A 15,915-nucleotide genomic window follows, 5' to 3' on the forward strand; every position below is an offset into this window, starting at 1 on the left:
TCTTCTGCTCCAGCTTTTAGAAGAGTTTTACTATAAATATCCATCCAATGCACAGAAAAGGTTGAAAAGTTATTCAAAATTCTCATCTCCACCAACTTCCAACATATAAGCTTTACACACCTATGGAAAACATAGGTTCATGGAGGTTGTTCAGATTAATTTGGGGTGGGGGCAAGTAATTAGAGTAAAACTGTCATGTATGTGAAGAGTAACTTCTGCATGGATAGTACATAGATTACCTCTTTCACAGGTTTAAACAAGTCCTTCTTGCAAGCCATAAAGGTCCTCCATTCAAAATAGTGCACACACTCTGTTGCTGTTACAAATTCAGGGGTACCCTATTTAAATGGGAAAAAAATTATTCTTTGAAAAACAGACTGGTTTTATTTTACACCTGTAGACATTAAGAAGTTTATTCAAGAGATTAAAAAAAAAAAAACAATATAGCACATCACAAAACAAGGGCATACAGCTTCTTAATGGCACTTGTTAACAGCAAGATTGTTACATAACAGCTTTGTTGGGCAACTCGGGAAGATGCAGGATGCCAAATCCTTAGTCTGCATGTGCACCAATACTCCAATTATCATGTGCCAGTCCTAATACACAGTAACTGTATTCCATCTTTTAGAAGTGCTCACTATGCCAACTGAAAATGACAGAAGCACCAGCCTTATCTGCTTACTAGAAAGGAAGACACCAATAGAAATGCATATGAATAGGTTAACACAGCGAGGCAATGCATGGTGTATCAGTTCCCTGTCTTTTACCCTATAATAACAACTGATTAGCAGCCTCTTCTGCTACACAGAAAGAATATCCCTGACATTAGCTGTGTATTTTTATAGGCTCATGTTATACACATTTGTATATATTTCAAGATGGGGGTTCTACCATGGTTCAGAACTGGGTGTTCAACTGAATGTCTCTCAGTGAAAAGACAACAATTTTTCACTTTGCCCTCCATCACCTGAGCTAGAAGTACTTTAGCATACATAAACTGATTCCCTCTCTCATTTAACCCTGCCATAAAAGGGGAGGAAACTAGTTTTTCCAGACACTATTACAAAATCCTTTTACTACGTCATGTGATGAACAGGTATCAGAACTGAGCTAACTAGAAGAAGTCTGAAGATCAGTATGATCTGGTGTTACAGCTGAAGTTGAGCAATAATTTTTAATTTAGTTTAACGAGTCATCTGCTGAAACAGAACAAGAAGCATTTAAGTCCCTGTTGCACTGGCACTTTGTTTGAGCTGGCTGGATTTCCAAGAGGGCTTGTGCATAGCAGTGTCAGTGCCAACAGGAACGCCAATAAATACTTCTCCCAGATACACAAATATGTGAACTGATCACAGTCTGTACCAATCTGTCATATCTATTCAGTGTGTGGAGGGTGTAACTTCAAAAGCACTTTGGAGTGAACTGCATGCACACAAGCCCCTAGAAACTTTTCAGAGATCTCTAATCACACTTCAAACAGAGTCTCAAAAACAACTATTTCCTCAGAAGCCCAGACGGCTGCATGAGCACTGTTAGTTCAACAATGTGCAGACCAAGCCTAAGGCTTACTGTTGTCAACTATGCTGCCCCACAACAGAGGTCAGTCATTTTTTTCAATACTGTTCTATTAAACAGTCATGCCAGGTCCACAGCTCAGGCACAGCCAACAATTAAACAACAGCTTGCATTGTTATGGCACCCTGTACAATGTTGACTCATTCCTCCATATTAAACTAATAAAATACTACAGTGCAAACCACGTAAAATCATTAAAGACAAAGAAGAGCCTATAACCAGAGCTAAGCTGCAGACCTGCAACTATTTTCTACTGGGATTGAATTTTGAAAGCCACAATAAATCAAGCCCTTAACAGTAAAACATAACTGGCTCTTCTTTAAGCTACGAAGTTCAGCAATCAGTGCATCCAAAAGTACAGCAAGTCTCCTTAAAAAGTAAGTCAGAACTACTTGTCATTTCCACTGAAGATAAGAGCACATTATTTAGACTTACCAGTGTTTTCCCACACAGGAAGTTAATATTGCTTTGAATTTGGTGTTCACTGCCTTGCTGCAAGCAGCTATGTGTAGTGTTGAGCTCCAGAAGACTTTCAGAAACTTTTAGCAAGGCTAAGTCACCTAAGGTTTAAAAATGAGAGGGGGGGGGAAAAAAGGGTGTTATAACACAACGCCTTCACAGAAGCTCAACAGACAGGGTCTAGTTTCAACCACTGAGCAGCACAAGACACACCAGTCCACTTGAAGACAGTACAACTGAAGATCTTTGTGGATCTTCTGATTTGGAAGACCAGATCCAAGTTAAGATAGTGTTTGACATCTCTAATCACACTTCTAATTTCTTAAAGGTTTTTAGCAAACATTTTTTAAAATAAAAGTACAACAGCAGGTGCTACTACAAACTAGTCGCCTCCTTAGGAACAAGGAAAGCTGCTACCAACTAGTTTCAATCACAATTCACCCCTTCCTCCTACTGGCTTCTATTTATTGGTTTCTCAGCCTCTATACCATTTATAATAATAGCATCAGCACAAGATGAGAGAGAGTCTATCATAGAATGGTTTTGTTTAGAACGGACATAATCAACTAGATCAATTGCTCAGAGCCCTGTTCAGCCTGACCTTGAACATTTTTAGGGTGGGGCATCTGCAACCTCTCTGGACAACTTGTTCCAGTATCTCACCAACTGCATCATAAAGAAATTTATTCCTTATATCTGGTCTGAATCTACTCTCCTTTTGTTTAAAATTATTACCTCTTGTCCTGTAACTACAGGCCCTCTAAGTCCGTCCTCGTTTTCTTATAAGCCTCCTATAAGCACTGGACTGCTGCAATAAGGTCTCCCTGGAGTCTTCTCCAAGCTAACCAACCTCAACTCTCTCACTGTCTTCACAGGAGAGGCGCTCCAGCCCTGTGAGCATTTTTGTGACCCTCTTCTGGACCTGCTCCAACAGTCCATGTACTTCCTGTGCTGAGGACTCCAGAACTGGATGCAGTAGCCCAGGTGGGGTCTCACCAGAGAGAAAGGAGGGGCAGAATCACCTCCCTCGACCTACTGGCCACATTGCTTTTGATACAGCTGGCTTTCTGGGCTGCAGGTGCACATTGCTGGCTCCACTTAATCTTTAATGTGCTTAATGAAGAACACACTGGTGCCTGTGCACTGGCACTGTCTGCAGACAAACCCAGCACAGATCCACTGCCTCAGTGCAAATCCTCCACATCTCCCATCCCCTTTAGCACAGGTCACATGCTGCACGAAGAGTAAGGTCAGTGCTTTGTCACTGCACATTGCTCTCCTTCCCAGCACTTGACATGAAGGGGAAAGGTGGAGCACATTTCAAGTCATAATGAGCACCAGCTCAGGTCACTGAAATGTTCCTGCTAAAGCCCATTTTGGTTAATATTAAACACCAACCCTTTTTAGATCTTACATGCTAACTTCAGCCTGTTTTGTTTTTTTTTTTTTTTGATAAGTAGATTTTAATCCTGCAACAAGTTTGGTTTGAACTATAGAAAAAGCCATAAAGTGTGAGTATTGATCAGCTTCCCCCTTTCCATTTTAGTTCATGTCTACACTAGGGAGAAAGCAAGTCAAATCTGTAATCATTGCAGATAGCTAGCTTTGCACCTACACCAAATGTTGTTTCATTTTAAAAACTTGTTGGAACTTCGCCCAGCCTGTTATCACCTCACTCAAGGCAAGCAAAACTACACTGCACCCAAGTAATATAGTCTAGAGACCAAGAGGAGCAGAAGTCAAAAAAACTGGGCAGAAAGATGATACAACTGGTTTGTGCCTTTTATATTTCCTGTGTTATCAAAAGGCCGTCTTCAGGTTTTTTACAGCTTCCAGAACTGATGCTAGCCAAGTTGCCATGCAACTCTCTCAAACCTAAGAGCTACATACTGCTTTGAGAGCAAGAGTTTTACTTATCACATCATTGCTTAGAAGATACTGTCAAGGTATCCTCTTTACTTCCACAGATTAGCAGAAGGAAGCCAACACAACTTTCTAGGCAAGAGATGTATATAGTAACCATATGCACATGACTTAAAACCTCTCCAGTTATAAGTGTACACAGCTACAAGCCTCCATTTAGCAGGGAACTTATGGCAGCACCATCTGAGGACGTAGCACTCTGTAAGCACTAGTTTCTCTCAGTGCTAAAAACACAGTACATGGCTTTAAAGGCACTTGTGAACTGATTGCAATTTTCTCAGTTAATGCAATATTCAAGAAAAAACAAGTTCAGCCAGCATATCTTGTTTACTACAGGCCAACAGGCACGCTCTCTTCCCCCTTGCATGCTTACGATTAGTTTGGGAACTTGCTAAACGTTTTAACAAGTCTCTTCAGTGGCACATGCCTCATCACACCCTTGCTCACAGAGCAAGGGATATCAACCCCTTACATGATCAGCTTCCTTCCAGAGCTGCAACCACTTTTACTGCAACATCAAGCTCTCTCTACAACAATCACTCATGTTTCTTCATGACTTCAGAGATGTGTTCCCTCCACAAAGCAACACACTACTAATCAGCTAGTACTGTTCACAAAATTTAGCAGCAAATACTTCATATAGCACAGGTGTGCTAAATCAGTATTAAAGGCACTGTCCACAACACCTCCTGCTCATTGACTCCATCTGTTTAGCTACTTATCAGGAAAAAAGCAATCATGGAAGACATCCAATCAGTTGTCCAGAAGAAAGGGGCATTTAGGTGGCAGCTATCATTTCATGTCCACTCATCCTACTGCAGCTGGACAAAGTGCACATTTCACCATCAGGTTAACAAACACTTAAAGTAATATCTCCATTTTCTAGGAGTAGTCCAACTACATGGCACATGAGTCACTAGGTGTCATGGTAAGTTAAAAAATTAAATAACTACCATGTTATTTCCATCCTCACTGATGTTCATGAACTAAATATTTGCCTACCCTTGAAAACTTCTAGGATTAATAGAAGTGCAGAGGAGAAAACCCTGGTACATCACACTGACACACAGTTAACATTAGCCACAAGGCTTCCCTGGGATACAGACTGATTACTGCCATGGAGCATATGGCCTTAACACCTCTTAAAGCTGGGAGCAACGAACAGTCCTACAGCTGCCATCCCCGCACAGCTGGTATTTAAAAAACAAATAAATTGTTTACACTGATTTTTTTTTTCTGAAAGAATGAAGAGCACTGATTAAGCCCATATTTGAAGAAAGCTTACAACTCAACAAAATTTATCAGCTGACAAATTGCCCTTCTTCCCCCATATAAAGGTCCTTCAGCTGCCCTCATCTTTGGCATACATGTAACCTCATGTCATCTGGATTGCTTGAAGACAAGTATGTGGTTTAGCTGGTTTAGGTAACTGGGAATCTATACCTGCCTAGACCTGGATCAAAGAGATTCCTCTCTTCTCACTAGGAGTGATTTTTTTTATTTTTTAACAAACAAGCTTGAAAACCCATTAGCATGATCTAAACTCAGTGTGATGGTAATGAAGCTCCAAGGCATCTAGAGGCATGAGCAAGAACAAACCCTGGACAATCTGACCAATAGAACAAAGCAAAATTCAATGACGATGTTAAATGCACTGCCTTGATTTCTCACTTTATTGCAGGGTAGTTAAAAACCTATCCTACTTGAACAAGATTTGTGGCTTAGCCTTTGAAAGTCACTTCAAACTGCCTCAGCAAGACCACAGTACATCTGCTGCTAAATCCTCTTCCACTCAGTACCACTGAGGCACTCAGGAACTCAAGGTTTGCATACAGAGGAATATTTGATACTGCTCAGTCATCACCCAGCTCTGTTCTCCCTTCCTCTTTCCACAAGAAGTGTGGAACAAAACCTACACAAGCCTCTAGTTCTCACACTTCCCTGGCAAGAACAGACTTCCTCCATCTCACTCCACCTGCCACATTCCAGTCTCACCCAAAGCAGCATGTTAAAACAGAAGCTTAGATGCTGCTTTCTTTTCTAATCCACAGGCAACTGAAGCCTCAATGGCATATGAGCTGAGACCCCCATCAGCAGGAGATAAAAATGTGTTTCATTCCTAAAACATACAACAAGAATAACAGCATCCAGTGCTCTAAGATGCCACGCTCCTCAGAGCAGATGCTACACTACATGCAGTTGCAGTTTCAATATAAATGCAATCTAACCAGTCATCCCAGAAAACTCTGGAGCCTGAATATACCTTTATTCATGCACTCAGTGATTCTGTAAGCCTGGGTCCCAACATTAACAGTTTGTTTGAAAAGCACCAATTAATCACAGACTGCAACCAAAGTATCTCTACTGTTAATAGAGAGGTGTGGGGAGAATAGAAGCTGACCAGCTGCTGTACATTGGTATTTGACATTGACAAATGACATTTGACAGATGAGAAACACCTTCGTCCTCACCATATTCCAGCAGCTCAAGCTCAAGCAATTCAATGAAGACTCACAGCTTCTTGTAAGAGCTATCTGCTAATGGCTGACAAGACTGGCAAACATGCTAAATCAGACTTCAGATCTGCAGATACTATGAAGCAGTCTGAAGATATATTGCTCTTCAGAAAGCTACTGCTTTATTCTATGAGAAGTAACAGTCAACAATCAGCCGCCTCTTGAACAGTACTCATATATTATTGTTAGCCAAAACACAAAAGCAACCTTCAAAGCAACAAACATCCATGAAAATATGTAACATGAACTCATGAAAAAATACTGTTCAGAACACAAGGTGCTTCTGACTGATGAAATCAAGTGCATGTGTATAGGAATATGCCAGTTTCGTATTTAGATCAGTATGCACAAGTCCACCTCTCCTCAAAATACCAAGAACAGCTGTGAACTACCGAAGTCGTGACCAGATTTGACTAGTGTAACCAAAACCAGGGAACTGCATGTAATTAACTTCCTTTCTGTGTGGAACAACTTGAAGACGACACCCAGGACACTTAGCAGTACTCCCAAGATTGCATTACAGAGAGTAACCTGCCTCTGAACAAAGACCAGATATTACATCAGGCCAGGCTGAGTATACTTTAGAGCTGTAACTTAAGCTCTATCCTGTGTTAGTATTTACAAAGTTGTACACAGTCCATATCCTGCCACAGGTAGATGCACTTATGCTACTTGAGATAGCCTTGCATACTTTCACACTAGATTACAGTTAACTAGACCATAAGATTTCACAGTCCCATAAAGCGATTATCTACAATCAGATCATGTTTCACCAAATCTCCCCAGTAAATCTGCAACAAAACAAAGTTTTACACTGTTCCAAGAAGGGGAAAAAAAAGTAATCTTTGCTAACACATCAAAGTTTCTAATAGTTATAAGACCACCCACTAACATTGCTCTAAACTACCTACAATACACTTGTTTACTTACCTACAGAAAGATAGGTCTTCTTTTTGATGTCATATGCACAGACTGCACTTGTCCTTCCACACTCTTCAACACCAGAACAGAAATTTATTTTATAAAGCACCTCTTTGTCTGCATCAATTGCTTCCCAAGTGTAACTGAAAAGACAAAAATGCCTGTCAATTGGTATTCAAGTTGTCTGAATTGCATATCACCTAGATACAAGTCCCTGAAATAGCCAAGTTGAAGGCTAAGAGCACCACTAACTTAAATTCCCATTCTGTTCTATATTTGTAAATACCAGAAATAATTTCTATTTTGTTGGGACTAAGAGCAAAACAGATTTAACCACTTGTGGAATGTAATATCAAATCCATTTTTCCCCCTTTCTTGAACATCCAATCATCCATTCTTCCCCATCAAACCTCTGTGAAGGCCACTCTGACTAAGGATCATTACCTGTGATATATTATCCTTGACAACCTGATACATTTCTCAGATGTCTTTGGCAGGCTGGACACTACTGCACCTTAGTATTCTGCCCAACAACAGTGGCAGAAGTGCTAAGTCTAAGTGGAATAGAGCAGCCAGTCTCATCCTGCAGTGGAGCCACCCAGCTTCAGGGTCAAAACTGGGGTTGAGAGTCTTACAGTATTCAGACCAAAAGATGCTAACAGTACATATTAGGGCCTAGCTGCACCTTAAGGTATTTTATATATATATATATGTACACCTCAGTATCTCAGTATCTCAATAGAACAGTTCCTAAAGGATGATGTAAAAAGCTGCAAACCAAGCAAAGCTATCCACAAGACACTCAGTGAAAGACCACAGTACCTAGCTACAGACATATCAGAAAGCCAGCTGTCTAAAAACTGGGAAAGGAACATGAAGCTCAGGTTAAATATAACTGGGAATAAATCCAAGTAACAGCAGAAAAATATCAAATGCAGCACAGTTCAGAGGCAGAGCAAGAATTCCTTCCCCTCACAGCAGGCACTAGGACTGCAGCAAAATGTGGTCAGTCACATGACACAGTACTGCTCAGTTTTGAGGCAGGCCCAGGTCACTTAGTTTAGAGCCAGGAACTCTTTAGACAGCCTGGCTTACTATCAGGGTGCTCTGGCCAAGCTCTGTTAAAAAAGCACAGCTCAATAAACATCTGCAGTCACCTTGGCTCAGCTACCCCTCTTCTGGCACTGGCAGCAGCCTGCATCCTCTGGACACTTGATTTTTGCACGATAACAGATTCCACAGCTTCCCTTCTATCCCAAGTGGAAACTTCAGTAGGATTAATAAAGACTCATCATCACATCAGAAAACTGAGGTCAGCACAGTGACTTATTAGGCATTCCTGTTATTTACAACTCACACAAAATTTAGTGCACCTATCTGACCCACAGAAGCATTTGTCTTAATGTACAAATCTCAGTTGATAAGAAGCTTCACGCATCAGGTTTGTTTGCCTTAATCTCTAGGTCATATGTGTTGCACCACTCAGCATTATCATACTCCAGATTCCCCAGGAGGAGAAACCATTCCTGTTCAGCTCTGAAGTCCAGTTTTTGGATGAGAAAGGGGCAACAACAGTTCAGCTACTTTATTTTAAATTTTAAATCTTCTGAGAACTCCTCTCACACCCAGTGCATCCCAGATCTAATCAAAGAGCCAGCAGTAAGATATCACATACTTTTCCATTTTAGTTACTGACTACGGGGCTCTTGGATTCCCTGTACTACAGCAGCCATGTTCATTTCAGATTGCTAATGGCTGGAACAAGTTAGGGACAAATACAAGAGAATTCTCTGTGAACTGAAAAAACAAAGAAAATCTTTATATATTAGTGTATTATTATATTTGAGGCTTTATATCCTAATATAAGGGTCAAAAATAACTTGCCAGGTATTGAGTCATACCCAAAACACCAATAAAATTATGTATTCAAGGACCGTGTCTCAATCCTAGACAAATACCTGCCACTATTCTTTCCTCATAAGCAGGCAGACCTGACCTTTTACAATCATACTGATGAGCTCTCTCAGCTAGTCTGTTGCATTTCTGAAGTGGATAAAGGCAGTATCGATGCAGAAGGATGATGAGAATTTAGCTACACTACAGAATAACCAAAGTTCAGCAGTGGAATAAAGCTTTTCAACACACAAAAAAAGAAGTTAGAAGAACCTGACTATCTTCAAGGGCTCTGAAAACATCAAGAGATTAAAACCAAAGCTGGTTTTACATCCAGGAGAAAATGCATTTCAATCCAAACCCAATTTCTTCACAATGAAGCCTCAGAAAGTTAGCATTTCTCAAATTGAGAACTGAAAATTTCTCAAGGGCTCCGGTACTCTTTTTTTTGACTGGTCTCTGAAGATGACAAAAAGGTAACATATAATATTAAGGCACAAAGCTTTTAATCAAGCTGGGGTGTTCTTCAGTGTGTTGTTGGTTTTTATAGGGAACTTGCAAGTTAAAATCTGTTTGTGAATGGAACAAGAATTTAAATCCTTCACACAACTGAATTATCATTCAGAGATTAAGGTTTTGCTTCCCCAGTCCATGTTAACATGTTATGAAACAGAGGAAATCAGCATCTTCAAGTCAGTTCACCCACAGGCAAAACAGAAACAAGACAAGCAGTTTACAGAACAGAAGCAAAGCAGCCACTGAAGCCAGATCCTTCCCTCTGCCCTGTCACAGGCCCCTGGACAGGGAAGGTTGAGGAATTCTTCAAAACAGTCCGCACAAAAGGAGTATGAAATCCAATGTTCAATCATGTTCCAAACCACAACTTCAGGGGCCCATAGAAGTGGAAATCTAGTGCAGTTCCAGAGTAGTATTACTTTCATGGATGTTACAGAGACTTCTATTTTTTTTTTTTATCTGTGGGAAGAGCAAGGTGGGATTTATTCATTGCGAGTAACAGCACCCTGGATGTAGCCTAAGCAGCTGTTCTCAGAGAGATGAAAAATACTTTCGCAGTAAAAGCAAGAATTATTTCTCACACAAGTAAGATTCCTGGCACTAAATCAGTACCTGGGAACAGTTTCAAGTTGCATGTGCTCTACTTTTCAATAAGATACAAGCTGACCTCTCCACTACAATCCATAAGGGAAACAATCTCTTGGCAATCACATTGCCCATCCTGACCATGTGAGTCACATGGACTGGCTTCCTCCAGCTAGCTCAGCATTCACCTCCACCAGTGGTGAAGCCTGATGTAATTACCTCCTTGCCAGGGCCAGACGAAGTTATCTTGTTTGAAGGGCTTAAGCTATCCTGGTTCAATGCAGTTGAGCTAGTTTAGGGAGCTGTTATACCAACAGCTTTTAAAAGCAACAGCCATGATCACAGGGTGGGGTGTGATGCAGTCTCTGATAAAGGGAGCTCAGTAAAATGATACCTCACAGATTAAACCATTCAAACAGCCGTTTCTGGAGCAATTCAAGGTTGGGGCTCAAACAAAATGTCTGCCCTGTTTAAAACTGTCAAACAGTTATTTTTGCTGAAACCACAACATGACACTTGTTTTCTGATAAACCCAACTGTGAGCTATCCCACAATTAGAGGGATGAAACATACACTCACGTCAACCACCCCCCACCCCCTGCCCTGGGCAGGCGCTCCTGTCTCCTGCCAGCGTTGCTGGCCCAAGCACCTGACACAAGCTGGGCCCAGGGACTGTCCTCTCTCAAAATTAACTCAGCAAAAACAACAGGTGCATGTGCATGTGTGTGGAGGGGGGACTGAGCCTGGCCAGCTCCCCCTATGGCCATGCACCAGCAGTGGGAGGCACAGAAGGAGGCAGTGCCAGCTCAGGCCACTGTCAAAAGCAGTTGCGCAAGCAAGGTCCAAACGAGCTGTTGAGAATAACCTTGCCTGCAGGTCAGCCTTTCCAGTTACCTAGCTTTGTTTTTGAGACACTGAAGCAATCGCATAAAAAAGTAAATTAATCTACTTTTCAGCAAGCTGCAACATCAAATGAGAGCTCTGCTTTTTTTTTTTTTTAACTAATCAAAGAAGAATATGAAAAAAATAACATAAGAAAGGGGAAAGCAAGCCTAGTTTACTTTGTAATCAGAAGCTGAGGCACTGAAGTCAAGCAAGGTTCAGAAGGCTAACACTTGTCATATCATGTGCATCCCAATGCCAGAGCCACTTTGAGGTCTGAGCACTAGTGAACCACTTCAAATCAGCAGAGCACCAGAGAGACTACTGCCACCATTCTCCTAACAATAGTTCAAGCTTTTTGGTTCTCAAACTGTTACCCGAGGAATGACTGCTGGCAAGAACAGTACACCCTGCTCCAAACAGCTGTAAAGCATAGATGCAAAGAATCATGCATTTTCTCTCTGGGGAATGCACTGAAATAGCTCATTCTGCTGAGGGGGTGTTACACAGATGACCTGGCAGAGAGACAAGGCAACCTACAACCACAGAGTTGGAAAGCAGATCCACATGTGATTATGCATCCACACAATTTTGTGCCCAGATGCTTCTCAGCTGTCAGAACATTGCAGAGATTAAACGAGTATCCAAAGCTCTTTATGAGCAGTTTCAACCACCACAATCTCAGGCAGACAAGCTCAGGAACAATTTCCAGGATGGCCACTGCAAATTTGACGCTTGCAGCTCACTTGCCACAGAAATCACTATTAGATGTGACTACCATTTTCACATAAATATGTATGGTAAAGAAATCTCTATGTCAAAGCAAGCTCTCCTTACAGAAAATGCAAGCTTGAATGGCACAAAGTACAGCTGTCACTATGCCTCAAGAGCTTTTTAATGCATCCCTACCCATGCTTAATTCTGCCCTAGCTCACCCGTTCCCTTTTCCAACTACCACGCACACTGTTTGTCTTCAGGCAAGTTTTCTTGCGTGTGCATCATGCATGACAGACTTACAGCTACACCACAAGCTCTTCAGCTTTTTGCATCCAGAAGACATTTGGTCTTTCATGCTGCACTCTAAACCACACCTACTACACCATTTTACAGAGTGTTTAAGAAAAGGGGTAGCAATTTGAAGTTTAAGTACACAAGAGCTACAGAAGGCAGCTCATGTGCTGAGAAATCACATTCAGACATTACAATGGCAGCTTCCCAGGGACATGACACAACCATTCACATCGGTATATAGGTCCAGTAATATCTTATTTATGACATCTCCCACTTAAATATGTCAAAGCGCTTAATAGAGCGGAATGAGTGCACCTAAAGGTCACCTCTCTGTACTCAGCATGTGCTTCTTTACCAAGGCCAAGCTGAACGCTAACTCCACGGTTTCAAGCAGCACAGATGAGGACAGTTGTGGTTTCACAACAAGGGCTGAAAAGACAGTGTTTGAATGAACAGAAGTGTAGGTACAGTCAGCTGTAGGAGTTGTGTTATTAAAAACTATGCATTTAACATAAAACAGAATTGACTTACAACCCCAAAATTTGAAGTCTGCGTAATAGCAATCCTGTGTTGTACAGCAGCTTGAGATTCCCTTACATCCACAAGTCTAAAAATCATTGAAGTTATGCACCAGTTCCTATCCTTGCAAGGGGGCAAAAACATCACCTGTCATTACATCACCTCTCATCTAGTACAGATTTTCAGGCACAGCCCACAGAGGAGGCAGTTTCTGTCTGCTGCTCTACCATCACACTCGAAACATATTCTGCTTTTTTTTTTTTTTTTTTTAAGAAATAAAGGAAAGTTACATAGCAACTTTTGCAGTGTTATGTGGAAAGTGAACCCAAACTCTCAAGATTTGAAGTAGATGGACTTGAATAACAGGTCACAAAATTAACTCTAATTCCAGAATTTTTCCTGCATTGTAACACAAAAGATATAAGGGGAAGAAGAAAAATTCAGAGAGAGACCAAACTGGCTAGTAACTTCTTATATCCAACCAGTTCCCTGTGTTCTTTCCCAGGTGCTCATATTGCACCAATCCAGGAGAAACCTCTACACAGAAGATAAAAAAAGAATTCCAACTGCAAGTCACATGACAGCACAGTCAGCTGTCGGAGCAAACAAGAACAAAGCATAACAAAATCAGAGACTGAAGCCATGTCATTAGACAAAGTTTCAGAGAATGAAAGCTTTTCTTCCTTCCCCAGACCATCCAAGCATACCAGCAGTAAGGCTACACAAAACAATGAAAACCTCCAACTCGAGTTTAAGTAGCCTCATGCCACAGTTCTTGCGCAAAGCAGTTTTGACACCTTTCCTCCTTCTGGCAAAACAACTTTCCTATTCTTACTTAAAGGAAAGCCAGTGCCTCTTCTAATCCCCAGCAGTTTCCTTCTTTGCCCACCTTTTGACATTCACACACCACACACAGGAGCTGCTGCAGTTTCACCAGCCCTATCACAGCACACAAAACCCAGGACACTGTTTTCTTAACGGCTGTAAAACAAATAAAAACCTTGTCTTAAGCCAGTACAAAAATAGGTCGGTCAGGGACTTCTCCTGCACACTGGCATCATAACTTTTGGCTGAAAATTCCACCAGTAGCGTGTTTGCATTACCTGCATCATTCCTCACTTGGTATAGTTTTTTGGCAACTATACCCAAGAAAACACTTCACCACTGAACTCCTTGGGGACTTCCCACCTAACAGACAACAAGTTCTTGTTTCTTCTTTTACCCATTAGAGATTACTGGACATAAGTCCTTCCAAGCAGTTTTTACCCTGCCATGGCACAACAGCAAATGCATGTTTTTGAAGCAGTTCATCTTAAAAGGAAACCTGCTGATTGTGCAAATTATGTGCAAATTATTTTCACTTGCCAGTAACAAAATGAAACTAGCTTAAGTAATTTGCCTCCAAAATGAGACTGCATGTCCCTCCATAGCACTCTCAAATATTCCACTTGTCACAGACCCACAACAAAGCAAAGACAGACATTGACAGGACTTAACACTACTCTCAGAGTAGGAACTGCTTGACAATCAAATAATTTAGGGTGGGTTTAAAAAAAAAACCAACCAAACCAAACCAAACAAAAAACCAAACCAACAACAAAAATCACTCATCAGGGTAGCTAAATTCCCTCCAGAAGCTACATGATAGTTTCTCATTTCTGTCTCAATTCTGCAATTAGGGTGGTCATCTGACAAAACCACAAAACCAATTTTTGCCACCCTCATGGGTTATTCTTGCAAGCCAATCTACTTTTTTTTCCCGCTTTTTCAACATTTAACAATATCATATCCCAGACTCTGCCAGGTGGACAGCCCATTCCCTCCAGAGATCCAACCTCTGCCCTTAGTGTTACATTCAGTCTGCTACATTGGTGCCTTCACAGTGACACTGAATGAAATAATGTGTTGTTGTATGTACCCTGCATAGTCCGGCTAAATAATTGAGAAATTAAGACCAGCAAGATATTGGTGCTAGACTAAATTCACGGCTGAAGTTAGAGCAGAAAAATGTCAAGACATGAATAATGATGACACCTCGACATGGCAGTTTCTGAAAGCTTTCCTACCTCGCCTGTAAGTAACTGAATGGCACATGGTGATGTCCTCAGCAAGAAGCCAACTCTCAAGTGACATCCCTTCCAAACCAACACCACTTCGTGTTTTTCAGACTACACTGAACACAGGCGCAGTCCTGACCACAGGCGACTTACACAGAGCAAGTCTACTCATCCTCTCACCCGCAGATTTCCTGTATTTGCAGAGATCCACGCAGAGAGGTCCCGGAGGGGACCGGCCCCGCAGCCGCCCCTCAGGCTCCCAGTCCTACTGCGCGTTCGCCATGGACCAGCCTCGGCCTCACGCCCGGGGACACGGCCACCGCTTCCCCCGGAGATCCCCGGCCTGACCCTTCCCGGAAGGGGCGACCAATAGCCGGGGCGACCAGGCCCGCGCTGCGGAGTCCCGGTGCTGCGCTCCCGCGGAGGGCAGGAGCGGCACGGGCACCAAGAGACATCCCGACCCCCCCGCCCTCCCCGCGCCCTCCCCCCCCCCCCCAATTACAGCCCTTCTCCAGCCGTCCCATCGCGTCCCAGCGGCCGTCCACCTGCACAAGTCCTGGTAGGAGCCGGGGAGTGCCTCGGCGGCCGGCCCGGACGCCAAGAGCAGCGCCAGGAGGGCGCCGAGGAGCAGCGAGGCCATGGGCGCCATGGGCAGAGCTGCCCCGGGACGTCAGGCGGCGCCGGCGGCGCGTCATGTGACCGTCGCGCGCCCCCGCCCCGGTCATGTGACCGCCGCCATGTGCGGGCCGGGCGCTGAGGGGCCGCGCCGCCCCCCCGGCCGGGCCGCGCCGCCTCCCCCGCAGCCCCTGCGGTGACACCGCGGCACCGCCGCCCGCGCACGGGACACCCGCGGTCCCCGGGCTGCGCCTGTGGCTGCTGCCCGGCCGGCTGAGGTGCGCGGCGGCTCGGCCCCTGGGACGCAGTGCCAGTGGGTTGGAGTGTCCCGGAGCGTGTCCTGCGGAGGGCAACAAAGATTAAGGGGCCGGAGCAACTCTTAGCAAGGACAGGTTGAGGGAGCTGGGCCTGGTCAGCCACGAGAAGAGACCTCATCGGTG

At 43.1% G+C, this 15,915-nt stretch overlaps 1 protein-coding gene across 3 annotated transcripts in view; it reads right to left on the minus strand.

The window, feature by feature from the left end:
• IGF2R (insulin like growth factor 2 receptor) overlaps positions 1-15,545 on the minus strand; it is a 57,712-nt gene extending 42,167 nt beyond the window's left edge. For all 3 annotated transcript variants that reach the window (XM_032101807.1, XM_032101805.1, XM_032101808.1), the window contains exons 1-4: positions 15,406-15,545; positions 7,407-7,540; positions 2,014-2,138; positions 240-338 (exon numbers count right to left, since the gene is read on the minus strand). In XM_032101807.1, the coding sequence (XP_031957698.1) occupies positions 240-338; positions 2,014-2,138; positions 7,407-7,540; positions 15,406-15,509 (462 nt within the window). In that variant the 5' untranslated portion in view covers positions 15,510-15,545. The remainder of the gene's footprint in view (positions 1-239; positions 339-2,013; positions 2,139-7,406; positions 7,541-15,405) is intronic.
• Between the last annotated feature and the right edge of the window lie 370 nt (positions 15,546-15,915).

The sequence above is a fragment of the Corvus moneduloides genome, chromosome 3 (assembly GCF_009650955.1).
Source record: "Corvus moneduloides isolate bCorMon1 chromosome 3, bCorMon1.pri, whole genome shotgun sequence".
NCBI lineage: Eukaryota > Metazoa > Chordata > Aves > Passeriformes > Corvidae > Corvus > Corvus moneduloides.